This window comes from Thamnophis sirtalis, unplaced genomic scaffold (genome assembly GCF_051295495.1).
Source record: "Thamnophis sirtalis isolate CommonGarterSnake01/CBP01778 unplaced genomic scaffold, rThaSir2_p1.2 scaffold_4, whole genome shotgun sequence".
NCBI classification, from domain to species: domain Eukaryota; kingdom Metazoa; phylum Chordata; class Lepidosauria; order Squamata; family Natricidae; genus Thamnophis; species Thamnophis sirtalis.
In genome coordinates this window covers 12,760,379-12,775,620 of record NW_028261384.1, presented here as the reverse complement: position 1 = coordinate 12,775,620, position 15,242 = coordinate 12,760,379, and the positions used below count along the sequence as shown (strand labels likewise).

At 36.4% G+C, this 15,242-nt stretch overlaps 1 protein-coding gene across 3 annotated transcripts in view; it reads left to right on the top strand.

Annotated features, from left to right (window-relative positions):
- PTPRN2 (protein tyrosine phosphatase receptor type N2) overlaps positions 1-15,242 on the top strand; it is a 722,783-nt gene that overhangs the window by 585,373 nt on the left and 122,168 nt on the right. For all 3 annotated transcript variants that reach the window (XR_015696316.1, XM_087712495.1, XM_087712494.1), the window contains exon 13: positions 8,496-8,711. Coding sequence is in view for 2 of the 3 variants with exons in the window: in XM_087712495.1 (XP_087568621.1) it covers positions 8,496-8,711 (216 nt within the window). In the remaining variant the exon portion in view is untranslated. The remainder of the gene's footprint in view (positions 1-8,495; positions 8,712-15,242) is intronic.

Genomic DNA, 15,242 nt, shown 5'->3' with positions numbered 1-15,242 from the left:
AATACCTACTAGCCAAGGGTGGTCCTTACTTCAGTCAGCAATTGCTTTTAAAGTTTGCAGGCTTATAGTTTATAAGGACATTTATAAGGACAAAAATGAAAAATCCTTTTAAGATTATCATGACAATGTAAGATAGTATCTATGTTATATAGTACTACTTTCCTAGCATAGTATCTATATTGATCCAGAGTTGTGTTAATCACAGGTTCTCTAACTTTTCCACATGGGAGTATGTCTCCATAGTTTTCAAATAAGGAATGATTTGGAATGTCTCCTGGATTGTCACTCAAGTAGTCCTTTTCAAAGAAAATTCCCCTTAAATTCTTACTTTTAAGAACTAAGACCAATCATACTTGGCCAATAAAGAATTGTTCTGTCCTGTCCTGTCCTGTCCTGTTCTATTCTATCCTACTCTAGCCTACCTCACCCCACCCCACCCTATCCTATATTTTTGAAGAACTCTTTGAGAAAGCATCTAAGAATCACTATATACTACTGAATTTGGTCATATTAGCTTTGCCTTGCTTTTGATTTGTTTTATGGAACTCAACCTAGATGTTGTGCTGTATTGCAAAATTGCTTTCTGATGCAATATGTAATAATTTTCTGATTAACAAGGCAGTGACTTTGGGCATAAGATTTTGTAGTTATGTCGCACAGTGGTCAGTATTTATAATACATTTGCTTTTTTATTGGAATGTCAAGGCTTTTAAACCAGCATTTGTTGGAGGTCCCACTCCCTGCATCAAGTGGTTGCAGGCTTTGCAAACTTATATTGTGCGAAAGGTCGTTAAGGAATCAAAAATTATTAAATTTTTTAAATTATTAAAACCAAAATTCTGGACATGCTACATTGATGACACCTTGGTCATCATCAGATGCTCCCAAATTGAAGAAACATACAATCTACTCAATAATATATTCCTTGGGATCAAATTCACATATGAAGAGGAAACAGATAACAGACTCCAATTCCTTGACATCGACATAAGGAGATTAGACAGTGGAGAGCTGGAAACCCGCATCTACCGCAAACCCATGCACACTGACCAGATTCTCGGCTTCGCAAGCAAACACCCCACTGCACACAAAAGAAGCTGTATCCAGACCCTCTTCAGAAGGGTCTAGACACACTGCAGCACCACACTTAAGAAAAGTGGAAGAGAAACAGCTGCTCGATGTCTTTCTCCATAACAGCTATCCAAAAAACTTCATATTCCAACACACAGCACCCACACCACAACACATAGCCAATCACCATGCAAAAGGTAACCATATCATACACAAAAAGAGAGTCAGAAATGACAGCCAAAATCCTCTAGCCTGTAAGAATAGCAATAGCCCACAAACCACAGCCACACTCCACCAAGAATTATTCAGAACCAAAGAAGCACAGAAGGATGAAAGAAACAATGTAATCTCCAAAATCAACTGTAACCATTGCAACCAATTTTACATAGGACAAACATCATGTTGATTAAAAACCAGGATCCACAAACACCACCTGACTGACTCCCAGGATCCCACATCTTTAATCTGTACCCACACTGACACCAAACAGCGCCAGTTCAATTGGAGCAACACAAAAATTATTGGCTATGCTATCACCCACCATGCTGGTGAGTTCATCAAAGCCTGGCACTCCATAAGCAATTCCATCAACGGACATATTGACCTACAACTAGCTTATGAAGCCCTCATAATCCAAATCGGCTGCACAGCCAATCAGAGACAGGACTGACCCTCAACCAATCTATGCATCTCCCACCACTATCAGTTCACCTCCCAATGAACCTGACCTGATATAATCTTCCTATCACAAGACTCACACCTAACCATCACAAGACTCTCACTTGACACATTCAGAAGAACACTAACTTCCCCTAAACTCCGCTGAAGATGTTACCTAGCCTGGTAACCAAATGTTTGGAAACCAATCCAGAAGCTTCGAGAAAAAACCTTCACTCTCTTAATTAAAACTGCCTCCAAATGTCAACTAGTTTGCTTTTAAATCTTCTTGGATTCCTTATCCCAAGACAAAACCTGCTTTGAATCTCTTTTGTCAATGACCTTTGATTTTCATTCATCCTTTTGCATCTTGATCAGACCAGGTGAGGGTAAAGGATGTTATAGAATGAATTTTGGTTCAAGTCCCACCTGTTTTCTAGTTTTTTTAAAAAGAATCCTTTTTTACAAACTTACTTGCTTTTGTGCTATTCTTTCTATTGGAACATAATCCATCCTGTATGTAGTCCTAAATTCATATTGCAGCAAACCTAATTTTAGTAAAATGATTGTGTGATTCATTGTCTAATACATATTGCATACTTTTGAGAATGATTCTTGAAGTATTCCTGCTCTGAAATCTTTATAAATCACCTTTAGCATAGTTTGCTTGGATTTAGCTTGAGTGAATCCAGATATTGTGGCTTATGGTTCATGGTTTGTAATTTATCACAATATATTTATTAAACAAACTTGCTTAGCCATTGAATGAAAGACTGACACTGTTCAGTTATTGCCTTAATGTTGATGATGATCTTTCCGACAATACTTTAATACTGTTTGAGGCTTGTCCCAGTGCCTTTCTGAGTGCTGATAGAATTTCCTGGAAATTTTAAAGGTGCATCAGTAAATGTCCTTCAATAATTGAGCCTCTTCTTAGTTGGGAAGATGGCAAGTTGTATAAATGTCCCAGGACTGGCATTCTGGAGCTGTCTTAATTTGTCTCAAGGATTCAGTGCAATGAGAAGGTCACAGTTGATCAACTTTTCCTACAATACTTTCCATTCTAGTTTTCAGAGAAGGAACCTCATACATTCATCCAAAAAAACTTTTTCTGCTAATAGATTGGAAAGGACCTTCACCATTAAGTAGTCTGAGAGATGATTCATTTCCAATCTGCACTAGGAAGAAAAAAGATTCCATAGACATCAAAAGCTTGCCTAATAACTGAACTGGCTTATTGTGTGACATGACATTACTCTGCTTGCCAGATAATTACTCTTAGGCTTATTGAAGTCAAAACTAGCACCTGTCGCAATGATAAATCTATGTTTTAATTCAGGAAAACTAAACAGAAGCAGTATAAGAATAGTTTAGAATCTTTCACCTAAAACGGCATTAAGTTTGTGGGGGAAGGGAATAGAATGCAATTAAATGGAAGACAGAAACTTTGAGAGAGCAAGTGCTCATCAAGGATGAAGGAGAGACTGGTTTAGCAAATATTTATAAGCTTTTTGTGAACTCTCTTATGTTAATTTTTTGTTTAAGGTGGGCTAGTAATGTATAGGGGAAATTAAGGTGGAATCTGAAAGTCATTTAAGCTTTTTTTTAAAAAGACTATACATTGCAGGCAGTGCAGACTGCTGGCTTTAAATTTCTGACAGACTAAAATTAATGTGCACTCATTTCAACTTAATTTGCAAATAATCTTGAATTTATATGCAGGAGCCACAGGATTCTGTTTACGTTGTGTATTCATTTTCTTTTAATTTTTTAATACTGCTTTATTATTTTTAGAAATAATTCAAGACAGTAAACATATCTAATATGTCATCCTCCTCCTGTTTTCCCAACAACAACTCTTTGAGGTGGGCTAGGCTAAGAGAGAGTGACTAACCCAAAGTCACTCACTGGCTTTGTACCTAAAGTGGGATTGGAACTAATCTCCTCATTTCTAATTTTATGCCTTAACCACTAGACCATACTGGCTTTATAAACTTTCTTTTATAGTTTGTCTTTTTATCATTCTATCTCAGAATCAAATCAAACCGCTGAAAAAACAAATGCACAAGAAAAATAGAACAACTAGGTGATAGTATGACAGAAAATCCTTTTGCGCACACTACATATATTTCTGTTTTTAAATTGTCGTGGCCTTTCTGGCAAAGATGTGCATTTGATCTGCATCCACATTTCAGTCCTGAGTAGGACTTGCCATCTTCAAATAGAAAAATAGGATAGTTTCTTTTCTTTATGTGCAACTTAAGTAGTTGTCCCCAGCCCAGTTACTTCATCACTGATGCTGCTTCAAAGTGCTGATTAAGTTGAAGGGAAAATGCTTTTATTTAAAAGGCAAAAGTGATGAAGGACACTTCCACCATTCTCTTTTTGAAGTAATATACTGGGTTTGGCATGGGAGATGAGCTTAACACTCTAGGTCTGCTTAAAATAGCACCCAGTATCTTCATTTTCAACAAGAAGAACCAATTTGTAAAGCAGTCTGAAAACCCATTCAGGTCAAAGGATTTGAAGGGGAGGAATTTTGTTATGCAAATAACCCCCACAAAACAAACTTAAATCCATAGCAAACTTGAATATGTATGTTTTAAATAGTGCTGCTAAAGATGAAAAAGGTGTACTTTCTTCACAGTATCTGCATAATAACTTGCTGTCAGTATGAAAATATTCCTAATTAGAATCTCTAAGCCTAAAAATTTCTCATAGAGGTGATACTGTTCTCCAAGCCAAAATGTGTCCTGTATTCAGGTGAATGCAGATCCCATCCAGTTCAGGAAAAGGAGCTCCAAATTTAAGGATACTTAGCATTTTCTCAGACATTTGTTTGTGCACAAGTATGGAGAATCTGCATTCCCATCACCTGTAGCACCTCGTGAAATACAGATTCTGGTCCCATTTTATAGATAGGAAATTGAAGCTAGGAGAGAGACCATCATGTGTGAAATTTAAAACTAAATCAGTTCTTCCTTGAGGATATAGCATTTATTTGAATATTTCCATTGAAGACATAGTATTTCAAATAATCCTATTTACCCACACACATAGATTCATTTTCAACATTTTATGGATTATTACCTATGAGGTAAACTAGCATCTCCTGAATATATCAATCTCAGTCTGATTCTATTTAACTTGCAATTCTAAATACACATGACTGGGAATTTTTAAAAAAAGCATTTTCCTGAGCTTTCTTGGGCAAGGTGTTTTATCTAATTCTGTGCAGATAACTTATTTCTGAGTAACACCCGCTTAGAAATTATTTGATTTACAGATGCAGGCCATCTTAGCTACAAAGGCTTGTGGTGCTCCATGTGTTTCCCATAACTATTGTGTGCTTGGTAGTAAAATCTTTAAAAGGTCAGTAGTAAGGAAACCTAATTACAAGGTAATCTTACACCCTGCTGCTTAGAAGCCTGTCTCGCAGACCCAGTGAGTATCCACCTTCCCAAGAAGTGTGGGCTTAGGATCCGGATCTTAAGAGACCCTTAGGAGAGGATCAGATGCAAACGTAAAGTTCCCTTAGCAACCGCCATTGGTGTGTTGGTGCGCGCGCTACAGAAACAGAAAGAGTAGTGTGTAGACAAAATAGGAGGGGCGCCCGTAGTTCCTCCCCATCTAAGATATCAACTGTTGAACAGCACTTAAGGGAGGCGGGCTCGATAGAATATCAAGGATGGCTTCGCCTCAAAGCTGGGGTTCACATATCGAATTGCGCTGCAGTAGGTGCTGATGAGGGCTAAATCTATCACAGACCCGGCGACCCATCAAATTCTGGAGAAGAATAGGAAGGCTTCTCCCTTCGCTTTGCTGTGGGTGCACAGCACAGCTGCCGGAGAAGTGTTGGGATGCTTTCGAAGCGGTTGGTCCGGCCGCTCCAGAAAGTGGAAGGATCTTTTGCGCAGCACCGCCCCGCCTGAAGGATAGAGAGGGGGCGAATCTGGCCAATTTTTGGACGCTTCTATTTAAACGGAAATGGCCACTTCCAGGAGGTTGGAGGCCATTCAGCGAAATGCTAACTTTTAAAGCTAAGACCAGGTCTTTAGGTTGCAGTCCCAGGGGACTTGCTTGTCTCCAGAGAGCTAATGCTGCTGGAGGAGGAGGCCGATCAACAACAGCGGACCTCTTTCGGAGAAAAGCAAACGCCGGTCAAATGGGAAAATCTGGTTTAAAGAGCTTTGAGAAGTTGAAGAAAACATCCTTTTCCCCGAGGGCGTTGGGTGGCACTGGAAAATGGGCAACCAGAGAGCGCGCTTCTCTCCGGTACTCGCCCTGCCCAGATCGAGGAGAGCGGCCTCGGAAGCCTTCTTGGCTTCAGTTGGGAAAGAAAAGTTGCCTCGCAGCGGGATGGCAGTCCGCGCAGACTGCAAGTGTTATCAGAAAACGCGCCCGCACCGGAGGCTTAGCCAGAGAGCTTCTTTGCAGCCTGCTTTCAAAGCGGGACCGTGGCTGCTTCTCCACTGCTTGGCTTTCCTCCTGCGTTACTGCTACGGACACTGACCCTGCCGCCTTGCTGCACAAAAGGAAGGACCTTTTGGGCAGCCGTATACCTTGCTCTTTTCCTTCGGCAACCGGCTAAACAGCCGGCCGGGGTTTCGTCGGTTCCTTGGAAAACGCGATTCGCTGGTTGTGGCATGCATTTCTCTGCACATAATGCGTTTATTAGGAATTGCGTCCGCTGAAGCCCTATTCTCGGCTCGGCAGCGCCTCTGCAATTCCTTCGCTTTGCGGAGAGAGGGAACGAGCGTGGAATTCGACTGCCTGAACCAAAGTTATCCATGGGATCTTGAGGCAGGCCCGCCACGGTCGAGACTTTTCGAAGTAAGCCTATTTCAGTGAGACGCGTAAATTCTGGGAAGTGCTGATGGAACTTAACCTTCTTCTTTGCCAAACGGAGGCTAGGCATCCACACCCTCCCCTTTTCCAGCACCCGTGCAATTTCCCTTGAGCCGCCCCCTTCCCGGCAATCGCGACCGAAAGGGAGTTCGGTGTCGGGATAAAAGTGGTCCTAAGGAGATTCGGCCAAGCGCCTATTCTTGAGAGGCGGCTCTTGGGTCCCTGTCCCACTCCTCCGCGCCTGGAAAAAGGGACGAGACAGGTGGGGATTTGAAAAGACACTCCTCCCGTTGGCGAGGGGGCGGGAGGAGGAGGGAGCGCACGCACGTCCTTCCCGGTTGCCCCAGCGCTTTGGAGCGGCGGCAGGAAAGGAGTTAGCTTCGGCTTCATTCAGCTTGACAGAGAAAGTGGCGCGAGCAGCTAGCCACGGCCGCCCCTCCCTGAGAAGCCAACTAGAGTGCGCGCCTCTGGCCTCTAGCGCTGCCTCTTCGCCGGCGAGCTTCGCTCTTCGAAACAAGGCGCTGAAGAGTCTGCCGGACCTGTCTCTCCCTTCCTTTCTTTCAAGCCGGGGTCATTCGCGAGGCCGTAGAACTACGGCTAAGCAAGAAGGCTAATTAATGGCAAGCCCGCAAAGATGTGACTGTAATTACTTTGGCGGCTTCCCTAAGATAGAAGCTGGACAAAAAAAGAAGGAAATAAAAGGGAGAAAGAGAAAGCAAGCAAAGAAAAAAAAACCCGCTCGGAGCTTAGTATAAGTGCCGCTTGTGGACGTGGCTCTCCGGGAGGAAATTAAATGGAGACTAGCTGAATACAGAGTAGAAAATTATTGAAGGTAGGCGTGATAATGAATAGGTCGGACCTGGCAGTGAGGGGGGAAAGATCCGTCCACGAAATGAGGCGGTGAAGAGGACTTGGCTAATTGTTCGCATCTTGAAGCAGCCGGAGCTGAAGCAGGGGAGGGCTTTTCCATTCATTTCCCTGGTAAATGTGAAGCGCTGGCCAAATGAGCGCGCCTACAATCTTCCGTGTCTGGCTTTTTCATAGGTTGCGATTTTAATTGTTGCTAATATAGCTTATAATGAAGTTAATGAGGGGAAATTATTGGACAACTTTTGTGCGAGTGGAGCACAAAATGCTTCACTTTGTATTTCTTCTTTTTTGTTGCTAAGCGCGGACATAAGACATACAGTCGCGCATAATTTAAAAGGCAACATTGAATTAAGTTTGAAACGTTTCCCTTTCCTTCTCCTCCTTGTCCTTAGAAAAGAAAAAGACTAAACTTTATTTGATAATGTGAACAAAAAGATGGTAAAGAAATATGGATTTTGCTTTTCCACGTGAAAAGTCTTCTCCATGAATAAAAATAGAGAATTTATTTGAACAGATATTCCGGATGATAAATCAAACAGAAAAAAGCCACTTCTCACTTGTATAAAAAGTATCATGAGGAAAGCTGACTATAAGATAGTTAAGCTTATTGTTGGAATATTTCCTTTCTAAAAACCAATTTTGCACAATCCAACAAACAGTTGAATTATTTTTTTAAAGGCATAAACAATGCAGTGGGTGTTATCAAAATTGTGTTATCTTTTTAACTTAAAAGGCAGAAAAGGTTATTATTTGGGATAGTTAATTTGACTGTTTGCATTCATTTGAAAATTTTGAGTTTGTACTATTTAAGGCTATAGACAAGTAGGATTTGCAGTCTCCAAACTTAATGATTCTTCTTTTAGAATGCCTCCATTTAGTGTTTTTCAAAATATATAAGTAGAAAACAAAACTTACTCAACTCACTTGTATGTATGCATGTGTTTGTGTGTATGTATGTAAATATGTTTGGAATTTATGGAAGAATCTTATCAAAATAAATAAATAAATTCTAAAGCATATAAACCCCTCCTTTTTTTATCCTGATATAGAAAAACAAGCTGGAACTTTTGCCTCTCCATGCTCAGGAAGAGAAAGATACCACCAAATTTATCATACTGACACTCCTCTCCATTGCTTGCATTTTGGGAGTCCTTATGACTTCGGGAGTGATCTACTGCCTGCGCCATGGCTCTCATCACAAACTAAAGGAGAAGTTGACAAGCCTAGGCTCTGATCCCAGCTCGGATGCTACTACCACTTATCAGGTAAGAGTGACTTTCTCCACTCCATCAGTTCTTTGTTTTTGTTGGATACTTAAACATTATTTATTATCCCACATGTGAGGGAGTGCTGCTTTTATTTATTTATAGCTGAGGTAAATATTTTTTCTTTAAACAATACCTTATTGGGTGTTCTTCCATTAATATTCTCCAATAGACTGTAACAACTTTTTATTGCTGGTTATTAATCATGTCTATTTTTGTAGTTTGTTGTAACTATGTCTTTAATTAGAAACATTAAAAGATTCAATTGCCAATTGAAATACCTCTGGAAAAAATAAGATTAATATGTAGTGTTTGTCATTACATAGTAAATATTTAAACAATCTATTATTTATTAGGCATGGATCATGCAGTTATTTGAAAAGTATCTTTTTTTTCTTTTTGAATCATTAAATTCTTGAAAGTCTGATAAGAAAATAAACTTTGATCTGTAAAGATGTCAGTTTCTCCATTATTCAGATAAATTGGAATATAATGTTGATACATTTGTAGAAGCCAGAACACAACAAGCCTGTTTTATTCTGGAAAAGTGGCCCTTAATAGATTGAAGGCATGAAAATAGATAAATCTTCGCAATAAATTATAAACAATGTAGGATAAAACTTAAATGTTGCAGAAACTTTCTGAGAACTGAAATCTGTAGTCCATATCTTTTGTTGTCTGCATTGCTATATAACTAAACAAACCATATCGTTACTATAGCAATAACTATGAAACTTCTTTAATGTATAAATGCTAAAACACATCTTTAAACAAGGAATTGTGCATTCAGATAATGAAATATTTTAAAAACTTTTTTTGTCATTACATGTATTTTTTACATTGTGTTGTCTGAAAAATGAGATTTTGTTGTCTGAAAAATGACATTTCCAAAAATAGTAATATGTTCAAATAAATGCCCATTATTACTGTTTCAGAGGAAGAACTCTTAACTTTAATTCTAAGCGTAGGAAGAAAGAAAGAAATAATGTAATCTTCAGATAAAATCTTCTGAGGAGAGAAGGCAAGGAAAATAATTTATAGCGAAATGAAGCTATCTGAACGTAAACTAATAGCGAAACTACATATAAATAACAGTGAACAATTAAACTAGTTCAATTCATTTGATGAAAACTTTTTAGCTATTTTTAAGATATATTTAAATTAATATACCTTATTCTAATAATGCTGATAAAATTATAATTTGAAAGTAATTATACTTATTTGTGATAAACAAAAGAATAACAGAATAACTTCTCAGTGACAGTTCTGGTTAGTAATATCTGTAATTAAAATCTTTCTCTTCCAGGAGGAAAATTGTTTGAGTTTCTGGGAATGACCTTTTTGCTATTTTTCTTGGGCACACTGGTTAAGTTGATATTGATTTTATAATGAATTTTGTATTGTTTACTAGGAATCTATACTCCAGATGCTAAATGAAATTTAAGCTTCAATTCTTGTATTGTCATTTATTATCTTTTTAAAATTGCTAAAACAAGATATAATTCCATTTTTAAAAGAAAAGTGTTTTAACACTATGGTCCTAATTGTGTCAGCTCAAAGGTAAGTCTCACTAGATTCAACAGGGTTTAATTAGAGGTAAATGAGCATAGGAAGTTCAACCCAGATCTAATAAATTTTAATTATGATCTTGAGTTTTCCCTAATATCACCAGTGGAGTCCCGTCCCCATTAATTGTTAGAACAATTGTGATAAGGGAATTGATTTGACAGTTGGAATTTAAAAATGTATTTGGAAGAGGGTGTTATTCTCATCTTTGGGAAGCAACCTAACTTCTGTTTTTAAATTCATCATATATAAGATTCTAACCAAATAGTGTTATAAAATTTTAATGTCTATGTTGTCTTTACCACCTAGTAATTTAATAACTCATCTGTTCTTTTGCTCCCAGGTATAAGTGTCAAAGTTCCATACAGTGGATTCTAGTGAACAATAATCCTTTCATATATATTAATGTGATTGTTTTGCTCACTTTCACAAAGAATCTGTGAAAATATTGAGAGAATAGAAATCTCCCCTTCTCTCACCTCATCAAAACAAGTACAGGACAACTTCATGTGTTCAAATAGCCACAGGGAGATCATTCAAAAGATTTTCATAATTGGAAGTTTGGATTAATGGGTGTGCTGTTTAGTGTGGCAGAGTTGACCTGGGGCTATAAAAGTGACTTAACAGTGTTACAAAGAACATAGAAAACTGGTGCTTGCATAATAGGGTTTCTATCATATAAAGAAAGTACTGGTATGGGTACTCATTTTCTAATTTTGCCTGAGGGTGTTGAAGAGGAAAAAGCTTGTTAGCCTTGGAATAGTAGAATACCAGAGAAGCAATCCTTTAAAAATAAACTCATTTCTTACTAGCAAGTTCTTATTGGCTGATCCTAAGTTTATGAAGAATATGCCTATTGATCTAAGGAACATTTATCTCTGAAAAATCATGCTTAGAACTATTCTGTCTACAATAAATATTTCACACAGCTTTTTCTTTTGATCTTTCCCAGTAATTTACTGATTTAATTAAAATTCAGTTAAATATTTAAATATTTTTTTCTATATGATGAAAATCAAGTAGAAGATAAATTGGTTATATTTAACTTGCAAGAATGGCTGTAGTGACTCCCATTCAGATGTTGAGTTAAAGAAACCACAGCCTATTTTCGTTTTTAAAAATTAAGCCTTCACAATCTTTAGCCTTTATGATTCAAAGATAGGGGTTTAGTTAGAAATGATCCCTTGGCAATAGTTAGAAGATATTATCCTACTTAAATTATTGTACTACAAGCAGGAGAAAAGAGAGGATAAAATATTGTAAATTATTTTGATGAGAATATTTGCATGACACATTATTCAAGATTTTATTTTAGGGTAAAATCAATGGTGAAACATCAACTGAAGTTAATGTGCGTATAAGCTCCTGAAAGCTCTTTGAAATAACGGTGGAGCTCACATTGACCCTAGTTATAGAGAAACACAATACATATAATGAAACATAAGTCTATGTTGCACCAATCAGTAGTTATTTTCTTCCCAACATAAATATTTATACATATATGGTATGCTTTGGCAACAGGATCCAAAGTATTAGGATGTTGTTAATAAATTAAACAAATCAAATCTGTCAGCCGTGGAACAACTTTTCAGCGTATATATATTAAAATACGAGGTAAGATGAATTAGAAATTTGAGATTGTATTATTTAGGCACTAGAGGTTTGAAAGATATAGTCATATAGTTATGAATTTTGTTTGACTTGATTGTTTTTATTTCTGAACAGGGCTGCATCTTAGTTCTTTGAAAAAAATACATAACTTGATTTCTCAAGTGTTTCTTTCCATAACCCATATGAAATAAAGGATATGTTAATTATTGTATGTTCAGTATACATATGGACAAACTGCATCTACTTTTCTGTCCATTTTATTTAGTCAAATAAGCTGCACAAATAGCAATATGTTTAAACCAGCATTAGAATCAAGGCATTAAAACAGATTCTTATTGCTCCCTTTGTTTTGCTTTACTTGTTTGTTTACTCTGATTGTTGCTGCTGTTAGGCTTCCTTTCAGTTTCTATAAGTAGAGCCAGTCTATCCTGGGAATTCTATTTTCCTCTTTTATTTTTGAGAGGTTGGTGATGAAACAATTTAAATAAAATGTCTTTAAGGGATACTTGATATTTTACAGACTTGAACCTCCATATATATGTAAGCCATATCATGGTATGTCAGTGTGGGGATAAAGCATTTAAGCATGGAGTGCAAGGGGAACAATGTGTAAACATTAATAGTGATTGCATATTTTCATTGTCATTGATGTCATCATCAATGAGCAAATTATTAATGGAAGTGTGCATTGATTATTGCTGCTCTTTAGGGATAATCTATTGTTCCAAGAGTTGTTTATATGATTGTAACTGCACTATTTCTTTTGACTCCTGCCTGCCAAAATACTATATTGGGCAAAGATGATAGCCAGTTCGTTTATTTGCTAAATAGGTAGATACTTAGATAAGCAGGTAGAAAGGTAGATCTGTACATACATATATACATTTTAGAAACATTCACTAGTGAACACAAGCTCTTTGGACATTAGGCATTGTCAATAAAATAACCTTCCTCTGAGGGGGATTAATCTTGTTACTAAATAACATTATGCTGAACTCATACACTATATTTACCTTTAAACTGAAATACACTTGTTGCTTTAGAACGTTTTTTACTTATTTGAACAGTTACACAAATAATATTTAGGATGATTCAATAAGAGAATGGCGAATCCCAAGGTTTGTGTTTATTCCTTTTGCCTCATTTGTTTAAGTTTATGAATAATAGTTCTTATGTTAAATAATTCCACATTCATGTAAGCATCTTATAAATATGTTTTAAACTGTCAAGTATTCATATGTGCACGCATATGTGCATTGTAATACATAGTATACATACATATCTGCTTGTTCTAAAATAGAACAGAAATCTTATAGGCAATTGGAATCTAATCAGCTGTATAAAGCTAGAGAAAAATTAGTATTTTGCAATTGCATCAATAACCAGGCAAGTTCAAATAGCATCTAACAAGTTGGTATATTCAAAATACTGAACACTTGGACAATTGCTCTAGCTTGAGAGACATATTGAATTCTCCATTATGAATGTACTTGTAGATTTATGGAGGTGTACTGAGTGAAGTAAGAAGAGGAAAACTGAGCATTAATAGAAAAATGGTACTACTGCCTCTTGAATTTTTATTTATTTATTACTGAACTAGTGTAATGACTTAACTTTATTCTGTCATCAAAATATCTCTTAGTCCAAATGACAGGATGGAACTAGTCTGATTAGTATATTTATTTTGCAATCCCACTGAATTAAAACAGTTATATTTTAAAAAAACAACAACCATAAATCTGGGTTTTTATAAAAGTATAAGTGTATGATGTGCAATTATAATCCAGATTAGAATCATCATATTCTGTAGGATGGACATGAATGATTACTTACTGTACATGTTGTTTTGACTACACTAAATTAACTAAAATTAAACTAATTGCCTGAATCAAAAAGAAACATTTACGTTAAATAGTTGGGCATACTTAACAGTGTCTGAACTTGAAGTTTAAGTAAAATCGGTTGGTATCAAATTGATCAGATCTATATAGCTAAAATACTAAAATAGAGTGGATTGTATTTCATTCATTTATATTGGGTTGTAAAGTGTGATATTCTTGATGCAAAAATGCTTTATTTTTTATGCTTCATTTTTCATGATATTTATCAAAAGCTTCTGCCATGGTGAGTAATATCATTATTTGAGATATGAAATTCTAAGACATGCAGAAAAATTATATCCTTAATATATCCTTTTTGCCATTCTCACAAAATTCATTTTCCAAAGTGTGTTTAGTATTAATTACTCCTAATTAGTAACCGGAAGAGAATTATGATTATGCCTTTATTGGTTCCCATGTCAGGGATTTCTTTGCGTAGTTCCAAATAACAAGTATGTTATAATAAAAAAATGCAAAAGAGTAGGTTGTAAAACAACATCCCTTTGTGGAAAACTGAAATGTACAAAGAGAAAGAAGCAACAAAGTAAATTGAATCAGATATTTGGGAAGTATATAGTATTATATATACTATGTAGCGTATATATTATAGTAATTAACCTCAAACTAACTATCTTCTTTGCTTTATATATGTATTAAATCAACGAATGCTTGAGAAGTCCATTCAATATCATATTTTATGTGGCTAATAAATTAAAACATATTAGTGTAGTGAGGAATATGAATAGGAATAGAAACGAAAAAAAGACTGTTAAATTAAGATTAGTATTCATGATGTTTCAAGATTTGCTCTTAAAAACACCCTTGGACTTCGCAGGAATATTTATATTCATAAAATAAACTTTTCTTATTTAGACATTTGTGTTTGGCCTACTTTTAATGACAGGGAAAGCATCTGGTGATAGACATTTTGGCACTTTTCTTTTTCATTCCTTGAGACAAGCCAGAATAGCCAACACTGTCCTGATTCTAAACTATTTTGCCACAACTGCTGGGATTTTATTCTGCAGTAGCTATTAGTCTGATTCTAGCTTTCATTCCACTAAAAGTTTGCGCAAGTCTCTAGCTCAGTCTTTCTGACACAAATTGTTGAATCACTTGCAATAGGTGTTACCATTATATACTGTATATACAGACACCAACTATTTTGCTCTGTTCAAAATTCCTATCATTTGGAATACAGATCCTGAAACATTTATGAGCTAGATAGACAAAGATTGGGACCACTGTTCTTTAGTCTGAACTTGCATATTGCTGCATTAAATACCTCAGGCATGTACATTGAATACTATATATTTTCATCTTCCCAAAAATATTCTTTCTCTGGTTCCCAGTGCCTTTTGCTTTTCTTCTAATTTGCCCCTGCATTCTTTCTGCATAACTTGAGAAACATGAAATGCATGTATTCACACTGGAAAAAAAACTACTTTCACAAGATTTTATGAACAGTGAAAGC